General features: G+C 41.4%; 1 protein-coding gene across 4 annotated transcripts in view; it reads right to left on the reverse strand.

The window, feature by feature from the left end:
• Positions 1 to 224: 224 nt before the first annotated feature.
• Positions 225 to 15,991, reverse strand: part of LOC100691947 (radixin) — a 38,386-nt gene continuing 22,619 nt past the window's right edge. For all 4 annotated transcript variants that reach the window (XM_013264976.3, XM_005475312.4, XM_013264974.3 and 1 more), the window contains exons 3-15: positions 15,027 to 15,110; positions 10,622 to 10,717; positions 10,177 to 10,299; positions 8,322 to 8,473; positions 8,027 to 8,110; positions 7,792 to 7,938; positions 7,270 to 7,366; positions 7,002 to 7,165; positions 5,942 to 6,072; positions 3,811 to 3,971; positions 3,288 to 3,380; positions 3,000 to 3,209; positions 225 to 1,137 (exon numbers count right to left, since the gene is read on the reverse strand). In XM_013264976.3, the coding sequence (XP_013120430.1) occupies positions 973 to 1,137; positions 3,000 to 3,209; positions 3,288 to 3,380; positions 3,811 to 3,971; positions 5,942 to 6,072; positions 7,002 to 7,165; positions 7,270 to 7,366; positions 7,792 to 7,938; positions 8,027 to 8,110; positions 8,322 to 8,473; positions 10,177 to 10,299; positions 10,622 to 10,717; positions 15,027 to 15,110 (1,707 nt within the window). In that variant the 3' untranslated portion in view covers positions 225 to 972. The remainder of the gene's footprint in view (positions 1,138 to 2,999; positions 3,210 to 3,287; positions 3,381 to 3,810; positions 3,972 to 5,941; positions 6,073 to 7,001; positions 7,166 to 7,269; positions 7,367 to 7,791; positions 7,939 to 8,026; positions 8,111 to 8,321; positions 8,474 to 10,176; positions 10,300 to 10,621; positions 10,718 to 15,026; positions 15,111 to 15,991) is intronic.

The raw sequence follows: 15,991 nt of genomic DNA on the forward strand, positions 1-15,991 counted from the left end.
TACTTAGTTCTTCACGGGGTTGCATAGAATCCTATTAAAAAAAAGGTTTTCTACGTGACTGTATGATGCCATGTTGCTTTGAATTCAGTGGCATACATGACACATGGGCTTTAAGCAGCAAATTGAGATGTTCTTAGTATTATGGCAACCCTAAATCACTGAAGGTGCAAATCTGAGACTCATTCTGTTTGACGGAAGAGTCAGGACCAAGATCATACCATAGGTGTATTACTGGAAATATAAATTCATTCTTTATTGTGAGACAAAATATATATTGAAACAACTGCCTTAATGGACAGAACGTCAAGCAAACCTAGTTTGCTTATCTGCCTGCTAACGGCTCTCTGTGAGCACGCAAGCTGTTAAAGAGCACAAGTTAACTGGTGAATGTGGCCGACAGCGTAACTGTACCCAAACAAAATGACAGCAGTGAAAAGGAAAGAAATGACACGAGTAAAGCAGTTTAAAAAAAAATTTAAATTGTTCAGCTGAAGACAAAATAAAGGTACAGATTAAAGCGAGCTCCCAACATCAATAAGCTATAGCTACAAATGATCATTTTATTTTGTTGAATAAAAGAAACCATTTCGGAACAGTCACGTTTTGTCTAAAGGTTGCGATATTGTTTAATTATCAAACATGCAAGCATTTTAAATTGCTAGTAATGTAAAGGGAGAGGACACGTTGCTTGCTATTTGTCCGGACTGATTAAAAGACGTGTGCTTCATCGAGGCGAGGGCAGAGCTCTAAAAAGCAGAAAGCTGAGTATGTGGCTGGCCAGCCGCTGCTAGGCAGAGCTTTGGCGAGGTTGAAGCTACGAAGCCCCCTATCCCATCTTTCTCTGCGGTAGAGAAAAGGTAAGATATCCTGCAGTGGCAGCAGGTTTTGGGCTTTACAAGGAGAGTGAGGCGTTGACATGGCAATGAGACCAAATGGTCTCTTTTCAGTGTCGTGTCCATCCACGTTTCTGGCTCACATGGACTCAAACTCATCTATACGCTGCTTGGTGTTGCCCTGGCGGATCTGCCGTAGGGTTTTGTACTTGTCTCTGCCCGCTCTGACGTTCTCGGCATGTAGCATGTCGTTCTGCGTTTTCTTGGTGTCGTCCCGAGCCTCCGCCAACTCCGAACTCAAAGCCTGGACAGAAGACAGAAAGGGAGGGAGGTGGTGAGACACAGTTCACTTAAGTTCGACTCCATCGTTGCTCAAATGAGATATAAATTTAAGCAAATATTAACTCCTACAAAGAATTTTGGCTTTTGTTTATTCAGTCAAGTTTTAGAGACCAGAAACACAAAGACACATTGTTGTAAAGATCAACAAACGGCCAAGAAATGCAGAATTCTGGCAGCCGTCAGCTTGTGTTTGCTCCCGTGTCATAATAAGCATGAAAAGCTTTTAACAGCTGCCGTTCAACAGGACATCGGTACATCTGAGTGATAAAAGAAAACAACCTGCCAGGCTGGGTTATGCTCCACCTGATTTGCAGATAAAAGGCAGTGTTAATGTATTTTCACAGCTGCTCTGGATTCAGATAAACCGCTGCTGTAACCGAAGCTGCAATCAAATCTGTCGTACATTCTAATGTGCGGCAGGAAAACTTACGAGCTTTTCACCGCACAGGCTAGTTTCTGCGGATTAAACTACAAAATTCAGACACAGATCTTTTTAGCAGCTTCACCGGAAAATAACTTCACCACATTGTCTATGCAGCAGTGGTTTCAGAAAGGATGCAGTCCTTTCACCAACGCTCCACCTTAAGATGTACAGATTGTACGATAATGCCAATGAGGACAGAAAATGAGTGCAATCTTTGTTTTTCCAATGATTGCATGTGTTGAGAAACATCACAGACTAGACCGACTGATATACAGTACTTCCTCGCTTTGTTCACCAGACTGAATAAAGAAGTCAATTCAAAGTTTTGCAGAAATTTATTAATAACGACAAAAAGAACCCATCAAATTGTACGATTCTTGGCTTTTGTCTAATCAACTGAAAGAAGCATTATTTATTTAGTCCTTTCAGCTTTGTGACAGTCCAGAAGTTGCAAACGATGCCAGCTACACAGACCGTGTTGAAAATGGGACTGGAGGCTTTGCATTTGCACTGACAAACTCGACTGATGTGCCGGTCTTGTAGAAACCCGTTTTCTCAGGTGGTGTTTCTGTTGTAGCAAACTGGCAGCAAATGTGTACGTGTCTGCCAGCTTGGATGTTTGATGAAAGGAGTTCTTATTAATGCAGAGAAAACACACACATACAGTTTTTGCTGTGTGCATCTAAAACTGCTCACTGGACACTTTATTAGGTACATCTACTCAGCTACTACGTGCAAATAGCTAATCAGCCAACCACATCTCAGCAACTCAGTGCATTTAGGCATGATCAAGATGACCTGCCTAAATTTAAACTGAGCATCAGAATGGGAGAGAAAAGGGACTTTGAGTGACTTTGAACATTAAATGGTTGTTGGTGGGCTGTCTGCATTTCAGAAACTGCTGATCTACTGGGATTTTCCCCACACACCCATCTCTAGGGTTTACAGAAAAATATTTTCTCTTCTTAAAAGCAAAAAAGAAAATATCAAGTGAGCGGCATTTTCTCTGGGTGAAAACAGCTTGTTGATGCCTGCAGACAATGACCTGCTTCAAACTGCAACAGTAACTCACATAACCACTTGTTACAATCAAGATATGCACAAGAGCATCTCTAAACACAGCCAACTCACACCTTGAAGCAAATGGGCTACAGCACACCGGGTGACACTCCTGTCAGCTAAGATCAGGAAACTAACAATGACCACGACAAGAAGATCTGAGATCAAATGGTCACCAGCTCTCAATCCAACTGGGCGAAAAATCTCTGAGCATTTTTCGAGGCCTTTGTTTAATTTTTGCCATGCAGGATTAAAGCAGTTGACCAGCAAGTGGGACCTAACAAAGTAACCAGTGAGTGTGTACCTTTGGAAGAATCCCTCCCCCACAAACTCATTTTTACCTGTAGCTGTTTCTTAACACGCTCGTTCTTCTGCGCCTCAGTGATTCGTTCCTCCTCGCTGCGGTGGCTTGTGACGCCGTCGCTGAGAAGCTCGGCACTGGCCTCGGCATTCGTTTCATCCTGCTCGTCGTTTTCTGGCGCCGGTGGAGATGTCATGGCTGTCTTAAGTTCTTCCCTGGTCTTCTCCAGGTCCTCTTGCGCTGACAGAGCCTGGAAAGAACATACATGCATACTTAGAAAGAGTAATGAAAACCACACACACACACACACAGGCAGGGGTTACATTACTTTGTGTTGCCATTCTGTTGCTTCCTCTTCTTTTTTTCTCTTTGCGTCCTCAAGCAGAGCGATTTTGGCAGTGAACTCTGCTAACTCAGCAGCCTGTTGAAAATAATAACACATCCAAGCAAAAACTTATCACAAACATAACCGACATTTCAAGCACACAAAGGTATTTGCAATGCAAAATAATATGAAGCAGAAATAATGATGCAATTCTCATATTTCAGGGAAAGGACAGTTCTGGTGGAGAAACGCAGCCTTTGCTACATGGTTACAATTTTTTTTTTTACATTATGTATTTATTTGTAAAAAAAAAAAATAAAAAAAAAATTCCTAAATGTGAATAAAAGAGGAAAGTGATGAATAATCACTGAACTGGTCAAACATGAATCTATGTGCTCGCATCTTAAAATGAATTTGAATCTATAACAAAAAACTGTTACTTGGTTTTTCACAGATATGGTGGCGTCTACACCTGGACAACAGCACCAGTATAAATGAATGAATATCCGCGTGCGTGTGCAGGTACCAGTTGTTCCTGGGTCTTCATCTGGTCAGCAGCCTGTTGAGCCAGCGCCGCCTTGGCCTCCTCCGCCACCTGCCTCTCCCTCTCCAGCCGCTCTGCTTCTTCCTTCGCCCGCTTCCTCTCCTGCTCCAACTCCAGCGCTCTGCGGGTCTGCTCCTCCAGCTCTGCAGGCACAGACATATCAGTGTGTCAATATGCATCGCTAACATGCAGTGGCCACAGTTTCAGATTTTTTTTTGTTTTCTATTCAGTTCAGTTTCCAGAGTGGATTTGCTCGTGTAAGTTTAGCCCTTTTTTTACTCTCAGATTTAGTTTTTATTTGGACCAGGGTTAGTTTTAGTGTTTTAAATGGAGTCAACTCTCAGTTTATGCAGGGATCTAAAGTCTTAAGACAGAAATCCATTTATTAAAAAAACCTGAAGTCAACATGAGTTAACTAAAATGTTTCTCACAGCTACTTTTAAGCTTTACTTACAACCCTGGATGTGAAGTCGTCAACAAATATAGTTTTTAAAATAACATTTATTTTTAATGATGAACCTAAAACATTTTATGTTTACCTAGTAAAAAAAACATCCAAGTTAAAGAACTGCAGCAGAGCAACATTTTGAAACGTCACGAGTTCTTTAAAATATGTTTATTTTTCATTTTTTAAACTTCCACATTTGTACCTGTACAGTCCAGATACAGAGTGATGAATCCAACGCTTCAAGCATTTCTTAGATTAAAAACACTCCAGATGTGAATTGTTCTTAATTTTCTGGGCTCGGCGCCAGTGCAGCCTGCTGCTGCCTGCAGTGTGCACTGAAGCTTCTATGTCATGCAAATTCAGAGAATTAGTAATAAGATGAACCACAGATGCTGATCCGTCTTAGATAGCAGTTCCCAAATGTTAAACATCAGCCAAGTAACGCAAACTTGTGGGTAGGTGTGCAGATTATCAGATTAGATACACTTTACAATAACCCTCGCTTCAGTATGGGAAACTACATTTGACCTCCAGGGAATGAGAAACAGCTCACTGTTCAGTGATGAAAACTTTATTACAAAATGTCTGTTATCAGTTCAGCACCGAAACCGCAATTACAGTTATGTGTGAAATGACATAAATGAATCTAAATTATGTCACTATAAAAGACTTGTGGCTACAAGCATGTAATGACTCCCAGGACTGAAGGAAATATCTACGTCTCGCAGGATGACGAACAGAGGGGTGCAGTACGAAGTGAGAGTAACCGGTCGGTTTGTTTTTACCTGGCTACATCACTGCAGTTGCTTATTGCTGAACACATAACGTGATGAAGAGCAGGTTATGTTCAGTTTTGGTTTAAAATCATCTGGAAGCGCCATGTTGTCACTGATTCTTTCTTTTATAGTGTGTTTTAAGAAAAAGAAAATTAACATAATCAAGGGAATGTGCATGGAGTCCTTTGGAGATGCAGGAAATGTCTAAATATAATTATACTCGACTCTAATCTGCTACTATGTGTCTTTTACACAGCTGGAACTGCAGCTGCTCGACCACAGCTTAGAAAGCTGATCAGACTGTCACCAAGAGCACCTGTTAAATCAATCAAATTCATTTCATTTTGATGTGCCAACAAACTCTCCTCTGTCAGTCAGACTGTGGGTCAGCAAGCTTTATAATTTAAATAAAGCTTTATAATTTAAATGTATACAGTTTTTATGTTTCAGGGCCCTAATGTGCAGCCATCACCTCAGAAATAAAGAGCAGCACTCAGACTGCACACAGTGGTGAAATAAGTAGCTGAAATTAAAATATTCATTCAAGTTCTCTGTGAGCTGAATCACCAGGTCTTTTGTCTGATATGCAACAGTCTTAAATTTTAGTGTTTTATGTTCTCTTGAGTTTTTAATCACCATTTTACCATCTTCATCTGTGATCAGTGTAGGAGGTGAAAGGCCCCTCTTTAATGCAAGCGTGCACAGAGCCTGAGACAGAGAGCTAAACAGAGAAAGCTGATAACCATCATCATGACAGCCGTTATCTCCAAGTGGGGCTTAGGTTTTGCTGAGCCAGCTAAAGCAAACAAAGCCCAGCCGTAATACTTCCTTGAGCTTCATTTGTAGTACACCCCACTGTCACACACTAGTGAAGTGGGTGGAGACGTACCTTTCTGAGCTCTCTGAGTTTGCTCTTCAATCTGCCTCAGCCTCTCGATCAGCTCCTCCTTCTCTCGCTCTATTCGCTCCTTCTCTTTCTCTGCAAGCTCTCGCTTTTTCTTCTCATTCTCCAGCTGTGCCCTGTCCAGACCACAAAGAAAGCAAACGTCACATGATTGTGTACCAACAAAACTCAAGAGGAAAGTTTTAAAGGTTTGTGTTGAGTGTGGCTTCCTGCTGCTGTGTCTCCAGCTTCATATTAATTAACCATTTAACCCAGTTTCCCACAGAACGCTGTGGTTCCTGTGTTCATGTGAACCCGCTGACACACAACAAAACATGTTTTTTCAGGCACTGCGTGGATACTCAGATCGACTGACTACTCAGCTTACATCATCTTGCAATATAATGCCAAATTTACCTGTTTATCCATAACAACCACTTAATTTTGTCAAACACAGACTGAAGACAATAAAACAACATGTTTAAGAATCACTCACAAAAAAAACTAATGTAGTTGGATAAAAGACACTTTTACCAATTTGTGAAGTAAAACTAAACCTACCTACATCCACAAACATTCAGCACAAAGTGAAAACAACACTGGACACATTGAAAATAGCCACATCACCTGCTACCAAATAGAAATATGTGGAAATTTACAGTTAAAAATAAAAAGTTTTCTCAAGCAAAGGCTCAGCCTTACAAGATTATGATTTCTTTTTTCAAAGCAGCACTGCCCCCTAGTGGTCAGAAAATGTTACTAGTGTACTGTCAATTATGTAGTTGTCATACAAAGCATGCAGTACTAGGAGAAATACAGGAGAGACTGGTGGGAAATGACTACCATTTAAAACTGCTGGTATAAACTTGATGCAATAAATCCATTAATAGGTCTTTTTTTGGGGGATGTAAAAACCTACCACGCCCCCAAAAAACTCTCTGCTATATAACAAAGTCAGTGTGTCATTGTTCTGTGTACGTTTGTTGTAAAGCTCCCAAGGAGCAGAGAAAGGCACAAAGGAAGTATACTAATGAATATCGGTAAAAAGGAAAAACATGCGCCGTACCTCTCCATCTGCTTGTGGTGCTTCTCCTCCCTGGCCTGAGCCTTCATCTGCTGCACCTCAATAGTATCAGGCTTCCTCCTCCTCATGTACAGCTCGTGGTTTCCCATACACAACGCCAGGATACGCTTGTTGATCCGCAACCGTGGGGCGTAGAACACAAAGTCCTGGAGGAAGCCGGCATAAGAAAGGTTAGTAAGTAAAAATTTTATTCTTCTGTGGGGGGAAAAAAACGAAACATTAAACCGTGTATGAATTCATCAGCACTTACTGGAGCCTTCTTGTCAATGGGCTTGATGACAAACTTCTTGTCGTTGAAGGAAATGTTTCTGATCTCGCTCCAGGGGAAACCGATCTTTGGTGACAACCTGAGGCAGCAGAGACAGATATTTTACTCCACTTAAGATAAACGTATGAGCTGGTAAACATAAAACTTAAAAACAACAGTGGCTTTCAGACGATGCATTAGTGTATGTATGCCAGTCATCAATCTCTGTTCCACTTTTTTCCCCAAATGAAACCGAGCAGGTGTTTAGCACAAAACGTCTTTTTGTTCCATTTAGCTCCTTCTTTGATTAAAATGAGGTATTGGTTTTCATCAGCTACATGAATCATTTCAAACATTCTCTCCCCATGATCACTTACTTAAAAACCCCTTATTATTCTGGAGATTTAACAACCAGAGATGCCCGTCAAACAAATACTGAGCTGAGTCACTGATCACAAGAAACAATGATAATATCCTCGAATAACACAACAAGTACACATCCATGTAAATGTGTAGATTTATTACTTGTCTTCATGCTCGTAGATGTTGAGTCCCAGGGCGTCGACCCCGAGCCACAGCTCTGTGCCCTTCTTGTTTTTAATTTCAAAGTAGTTGACGCCGTACATCTCCAAGTCCTGAGCAATCTTCAGATACTCCATCATCGCGTCCTCCCTGCACACACAATAGGAGACAACAGTTAGCAGAGAAACATGCAGGAGCCAGCGGCCTTAAAACCATGAAGTTTTCACAGTACACTCACCTGAGCATGCTTCTGTGCTCCTCGTGCCACGTCTGTATCCTGTCCTCCCACTGCTCCTTTGTCAACTTGTGCTGCTCCAGAACTCTACAGGACACGCCGAGGAGAAAAGGACACAGGAGACAAAACGCAAGAGTTAACAGTGAAAATAATAACACAACAACCACTTCCGGGCTTTTAGCCATGCTAAAATGTTCACATATTTAGTCTTAACAAAAAGAGGCTCTGGAATCAGATATTTCAATGTGGGTCTTCATTAGACCCACATGGAGTAGCATATTGTGTCTATTGATTTTACCTCTGTGGCAGTAGCCGGTCAGATGCCAGGTAGCCAGGCTTGTGAACATCTTTGTTATAGTCTCCGTATTTGGCCTGAACGGCATACGAGGCCAGCAACACGGCTGTCTCTGGAGGACAGTAGTTCTCATCATTCAGAATGGCCTCCTTTACCTGCTCAGAGGACATATAAGCAAAAACACACAAAGTCAAGATCTTCTGACTCTATGATTCATGGGTAAAAGGAAAATGCTGCTTTTGCAGCAGAACTGAGTTGAACTAAAATAGTAATGCAGCCCAAAGATTTTTTAAAATACATTTATATCATTAATTAGTAATTCATTTCACACTCTTGTCTTGTCCCTCTCTGTTTAACCCCAACAAATGGCTACGCCTCCCTGAGCCTGGTTCTGCTGGAGGTTTCGTCCGGTTAAAGGGGAGTTTTTCCTTCCCGCTGTTGCTAATGGCTACTTCATATGGGGTCATCTGATTGTTGGGGTGTCTCCCTTCTCGTAGGGTTTGTAACCTACAACATAAAGCGCCTTGAGCAGACTGCTGTTGTGATTTGGCGCTATAAGCCAAATTATCTTTGGCAGATGTAAGCCAATGTAAAGCATTCCATCTTAAGTCCAAAGAAGGAAATTTTGAGTTCCCAGTCAGAATTTGCTGTAAACTGGAACACCACTTTCTAGTCGGACTTCCAACTCAGGGTTGGTGGGGGATCACCAACTTCTAACTTAACAGTCCAAATGGCGACAGTGTATGTAAACATTTGTGAAACTTGTAACCTGCACTACTACATATCTGTATTTGAGACATAAGCCATAATAAATAAATAAATTAAATAAGCCATATGCAGAACACTGACCAGGTTCCAGCCATGTATGTGCCTCATTAATGGCTCTACCTTTACCTTTGCTAAGCACTAAAACAAACCTTGTTTATTCCTGCTTTTCTGACATTCCTACTGGAAGGTACTAAACTTGGGAGTAATGTCACTTCCCAGTTCCGCCTTCCAACTTACGATGCAAATGGAACACAGGGCTCTGTTGCGGACACGGAAACATCACAGCTGAGTAATCATTCCTGTTTTACCTGGATGGAAGTACACTGCCTAGGGTGCATGAACAGTTGGTGCATTGTAAAGTGAAGTCTCAAAAAATTGGCAGGCAAGTGCACCTCAGGTGGCGGACTTCAAGGACGCTTCAAAGAAGCATAACGGGAATCACTACTCACCCGTGGTGTCTCCAGCTGTCCGCGCCCACAACAGAGTATAATTGAGGCCTTGTACTGATATATCAGAGAACTGGAGGTGACAACAGTCAGTGGGTGGGCTATAGTTATATGAATGTAGAGGAATTACAGGGATTTTCACTAAACAGCAGGATTCAGAGAATAGTGATTCTGTCAATATTCTTCAACAGCGGGGATGCACATTAAACATGGTTATTAAAACAAAAACAAAAAACCCCAATTTAGCTGACAGACATTGCCGATGCAGATAGGGAAATACATAATGATTTAAAACTCCAGGAATACAAAGAAATCATATCTAATTGAAACATTCCAAGTATTTCAGCTCGTCATCAAACCACCTTTCAATATTATATTTAATAAATGTAAGCCAGCGGCAACCATACGTACTCTTTTATTTGCCGATATGTTGATCCATCTACTGCCATAATTGATGTAGAAAGCAAATATACCGTAAGCATGATCTATATTAACCACAATAGCCACATTATTGGACACCAGCTCAAAAAAAGCGTAATTATTGTCTTAGATGAGAAAGGCTCTTTACAGCTGTAGATCACAGCTCAGTTTTCATGCAGGTTTACCCCCCAAATGAACTTGGCAGCCTGTGCAGTTCGCAGTACCTGCAGGAAGAAAAGTTTCTGTGTGATCTCCTGGATGAGCTCCTCAGAAACATCCTCAGGGAAGAACTTTGCTCTGAACTTGAACTGCAGCGGATTCTCCTTCTTGACATCCTGCTGGGTCACCTGGAGGGAACACACGAACACAAGCCTTCATCATCTGCTCTTTACAAAGTGCATGTGACATGAAAGTCTTGAGAAAACTAAACTGAAAATACATTAAAAACAGATCTCAGTGTTCATGGTCCATTCTCTACGTCGTTTTATAAAGTATTAACAACAGGATTATGAATGTTTTCCATTTACAAGGAGTCATAAGATTAGAATGTTTTCTTAATGTGAGAATAAATTCAGCTGTTACAAAGAATATAAACATGAGCATGCTTAAGCTACGCTGAGTGATGGATTTCTTCCTGTGTTTTGAGCAGCCTCTCTTAGGGCCTCTCACCTTCTTATTGAGCTTGAGCCACGTCACGTAGCCTTTGCTGTCTGTGTACTGCAGGCCGAAGAACCAGACCTCCCTCAGACCGACCGTTTTCACCACCTGAAACCACAAATATATCTTTCGTTTTCCCCTTCCTCTTCAAAAAGTCTCAAAATTTCCCCGACACCTGCAGTCAGTATGACTGTTATCTGTACTTGCAGTTTCAGTTCTTTCGGGATTTGAGACCACAAATTGTACGCACTGCGTCAGATAAAGTAAAAGTGCTCTGTCATCTCAGTGGTATCATGTACCGACGGCAATCTTACCAAATCAATGCATCATTAACAAGTGAAACTGAATATTTCCCTTCACTTCAAACCTCGTCTTTCCTCCCTGTTATCAAACACAATTCTCTGTTTGTCATTCACAAACTATTGTCTCACATACACACACAGAGGAAGCGTGAGAAAGAGACACAGACGATCCCAGAGGGGATTGTAGACACTCACTCAGATGTTAAGGTGATTTACACAGTCAATACCACGCCACTTCTACCATGTAATTAACTCTTTCTCACGCACAGAGAATAAAAGAGATGCTGACATAAACAAGTTAAATACCCATGTCACATGCACGCACAACTGCAAAAGCCCCCACAAACGCCCACCCAAAAAAACAAAAAACACACCGTTGCGATGGTAACGGTACAATCAATTACATTTGCAAACACACACACACACACACACACACGCCTACACAGAGCGGGCCTCCAGTACAAGGAGACAGCTATTTGCATGCTGAGAGGCTCAGCATGCAAATGTGGATAAGAGACTTCAGGATGAGAGGGGAGGAATGATGAGTGTAGCAGAGAAGGGGAAAGACGGCAACATAAAAAGCTGAACAAGCTGCCTGGACCTCTGAACAGGACTCTCATACTTTCATGATAGACAAAGACATTTGCTCACACAGGCAGTTTTACAAGCGAGTGTGATCATCACCCATCACAGACTTACATGTTTGGGTTAGTTTGTCTGAAAAGCTTTTCCATCATGCTGTGGCCTTTTATCATCCTGCGTGCGTGTTTGAGTGAGCCATTTATAGTGAGCTCTGCAGCCTCTTTATCAATGAAGCCTCACTTCATTCATGCGAATCTGGACCACTGCAAATGAATCAGGACATGCAGCACAGTTTTTCCCTGTGCTGCATGTCATTTGCCTTTGCCGCCGTTTGCCTTCTAGACATGCGACTTCCTGTACTGTAGGTAACATAACCACGCTGCATTTAAGGGATCTCAGGGAGACTGGACAGTTTTCATACCACAAGATTATAAAGGATGCAGAAGAAATATAGCTCCTGAAGCACGTCAGTTGTTGCTATGCATATCAATCACACTTTATATGACGGATGGTTTAAAAAGAACTAAATCTGAGTCCTACAAAAAGACAACCGTGTCAGCATCTCCGTGGCCGAGGTTGGTACAGACAATCTTTACCAGCTGATCGCCTCTGACAGTTCTGCTGCCTGCAGCGAGGACGATAATACTGCACAGTACTACAGTGTGTAGACTGGTGTGCTTCATGGAGCACTGTAGTGAGATGCTGCCACACTCCTGGACCACAGTGTGGCTTCAGGACTTCTTGTGGATGCTAATTTGAAATGTGGAGGGACTTCACTAGCTGTAATTGAGAGGTGGTCAAACATGAAGGAATGTCCTTTTAGATGTTGGAATGCATCCATATCCTCATGAGGGAATTTGCCGTTGTCATTACGGGTCCAATCCAGTCTGAATCATCACACTGTTTGGATTCCTCTGTGGAATGACTGTGGCTGTGGATATTTAGTGGATCCAGACCACGCTCTGCACCATTTACAACAAGCAGCTGAACACTTCGTCTAACATTCATTTCAGCTCCGCTGCCACAGCGACAGATACACAAAGTCTTTTCCACTTTTTTTTTTCAAGATCACAAAAAAAAAGCTCCTTTTTAATAGTTGGTTTTTTGTTTTTTGGGGTGGTTTTTTTTACATTTTTAGTACCATTTGAGGTTTGGTTTCCTTTTTATTGTGCAAAGTTGTTTTTCCACACTTTGGTTACTGCAACACTGTAATTTTCAAACTTTTGGGATATTTCTTCTTATTAAAAAAAAAAAAGTTTAGAAATATCACCAAAACAAATCCATCAAATAAAGATTAAGGTAGTTTCCTACATATAGCAAAGTTACAGCAGTCAGTGCCATGTTTAGCCTTGAAATTGGGCATCTCTGGACTGAACAAACCTATTTTATCTAACTAGCAGAATTCTTTCTAGGAATTCTGACTGTACATTGGCTAAATCCATACACCTGTAATACCTTGGCTGCCTGCTTAACAGCTTTGCCCTTAATGATGGGAATTACCAGAACAGACAAAACGGCGATAACAAACCTTGAAATAATAGAGGGAGGAAAAAAGAGGAAAGACAGGAGCTACCTTCATGTTGGAACAATTAAGAATTGTATTTCATGTAACATAATCACAATAATTACTCCAAATATCCACCATCTTATCTATTTCTAGCTGAATAAGTGCTACAATGTGTGAAGGGTAGATGTTTCACTGATATTAAGAATTTGGGTCAGGTAAATAACTGATTTGTAAAGCTTTTTTAAGTGTGTACTAATAAGAATTAGACGTTGTCGTTTTGAGGCCTTCTCAAGTTTTGCTCTACTGAAATGCTCAATATCACCACAAGGTGGTGCTACCTCCTTTTTTAGAGTTGAAAGGCACACAGACAACAAGGAGCTCATCTGTATGGCTACTGAATGTGGCCCTGTGGAGACCTGTCATTGTTTGGTCTCTGTTGAGTCATGTAGAACAAAGAATCAGTGTGGCAGTCTTCATTCACATGAAACCTGCCAAAATATCCCACACCAATGCTATATAAGCCACTCTGCAAGATCTCATCATTCAATACTTTATCCCCACCGGCTTGTTCATTTATAAGCTGCAAGGCGTCCCATCTATTGCTTACTTTCAGTTGCATTTAAAACCAAAATAATCTCAAACAAAAGAATATTTGGTATTCTTTTTATGAGCGTGAATATAACACAAACACTAAACACACATATCACTGTACGCTGACTGTAAACAAGCATCCTCTGGCAGATTCGGTACTATGCAGCACAAGTGCGCGCACACACACACACACACACACAAATCACTGGGCATTTGACAGTTGGTTGCTATGGCGATGCATAGGCACAGGCAGCTGAAACGTTCAGATTTGGTGTGTCAGCTGCCCTTTGTGTGTTATTAGAGAGTAATGGATGCAGAGACTTTGTGAAAAAATGTGTGAGTTAGTGGTCACCAAAAAACAAAACAAAAAGGCAGTTCATGTTAATTACAATATTAACTAATGTGTTAATATCCCAACGTCATGCAGTTTTACACCTGCATTTCCTGCAAGATTCAAATGTTTAGTGTCAACAGAAGCTGGCATCTTTCTCAGTGGTTTCCACGAGTCAGCTACAACCACCAACTGTCATCATATTATCCTTTCAAACGATCAGATGACCTGATCAGAGTCAGATCAGAGAGAGTATGAATGAGTAAAAACTAACTGCATAACAAATGTTAGGGCAATCTGTTTATGTTTCACAGAAGCAAGTCATTACATGAGTCTGATTTCTCTATGGATCCTGGTACCCAAAGGTCAAAGGCACGTTCATAGACAGCTCTGAAACAGAACGTGGTTGCTCAGCTATCCACAGGAGGAAGCAGAACACACAAATACAAAAACAAAACCACAGTTTCACTGAGCGTGTATATTGCAGAAATACTACAGATACGATCTGCAGCTATAGACTGCAACAAGTCCTGATTTCTGCTGTTAAAACAGATCTATTACAAACACAGCCTTACTCCCCTCATGCTGTACAGAACATGGAAACAAAAGCAGAAAACAAATGTGTCTCTCTCGCATTTTGTCTTCACGGTATTCCACCACAACCCCAACAACCCTTTGTAGTCTGACATGAAACGACACTGAAAGCTGCCCTTTTACTTCCCAGACAGTGTACACACGTACACAGTTATGCACACCATCCACCCAATACTTCCACCCATCTGCTGACTCCTGAAAGCTCCTCTTTTGAACAAAGAGTGCTTTATTTGTTTTCTTTGTACAGAACCAGTACCAACCCGGACCCAGCCAAGCACGCCCTGGTACATCTACGCATACACGCACTTAGTTTCAGTGTTGCATTTCATTAGTAATCCATGAGTCTTTCAGGAGGTCACGTAGTTTAAAATATCTTAAGTGTCTATTCTAACAGTAGAGTCATTTTGAACCCTTCTAGCTGCAGAAGAAGATCTCACAATCTGAGATCAAAGCAGAATAAATTAAAAATAAGACACGTACATCTTTGTGTTTACAGTATGTGACTCTTACCTGATCGAAGAGCTGTTTGCCTGTTGTGTTGGGCTGGATGGCAAACTCCAGCTCAGCGTCCATGGTGGTGACGCGCACATTGATCTGTGAAACACAAGTAATGGATCAGGAAATGGTGAAAAAAAAAAAGGCTGTGAAACACTTGCCTATTACAGGCTTTACTTAATTCTACTTGTTGAACACGGACGATATATAAAAGACAGACATACTCAGTGGGATGTAACCCTCAGGGATATCGTTTTCGAGCATCTAGCCATGCAGTCAGCCTTTATGAACATTTTTGAAAGATTGGGTTGTTTTAAAGAGCTCACAGAGCTCGAGTGGGGTACTGTAATATGACGCCAGCATTGCAACAAGTCAGTTTGTGAAATTTCCTCCCTTTCAGATATTCCACTGTAAGTGGTATTATTGCAAAGTGGAAGTGTTTAGGAACCACAATAACTAAGATATGAAGCGGTAGACCACGTGAAGTTGCATAGTGACATTGCCAAGTGTTGAAGTGTGCAGAAAAGCACACTTAATAAGTGCAATGGTCCAAACCTCTTCTGGCATTAACATCAGCAGAAAAACCGTGCACCAGAAGCTTCATGGCATGGGTTTCTATAGCCGTGCAGCTTGCCAGCATGTTCTGTGAGTGTCAGCTGAAGACTTATACTGTATAAAATGTAAAAGCTGATTTATGTGGTCTGAATGCTTCCCACAGACGACCATGATGCTGCATAAAGGCAGTGATGGCCACCGTATTTGGTCAAAGATGATCCACACCTTGTAAGCACTGTGACACTGACAGCAATGCAAAGTGTTGGAAAACGCCTTCAGTAAATTCAAATTTGAGATCATTGAGTTGAAATAAGAGCTGACAAAGGAGATCTCCAAAAGGTTAGAAACTGTTGAGAGGTCACTCTACAGAATCTGTGATTTTAAATAACTATTTAACACAAGTGCTATATTAGTGTGAAGGAGAA

Source organism: Oreochromis niloticus, linkage group LG16 (genome assembly GCF_001858045.2).
Source record: "Oreochromis niloticus isolate F11D_XX linkage group LG16, O_niloticus_UMD_NMBU, whole genome shotgun sequence".
NCBI lineage: Eukaryota > Metazoa > Chordata > Actinopteri > Cichliformes > Cichlidae > Oreochromis > Oreochromis niloticus.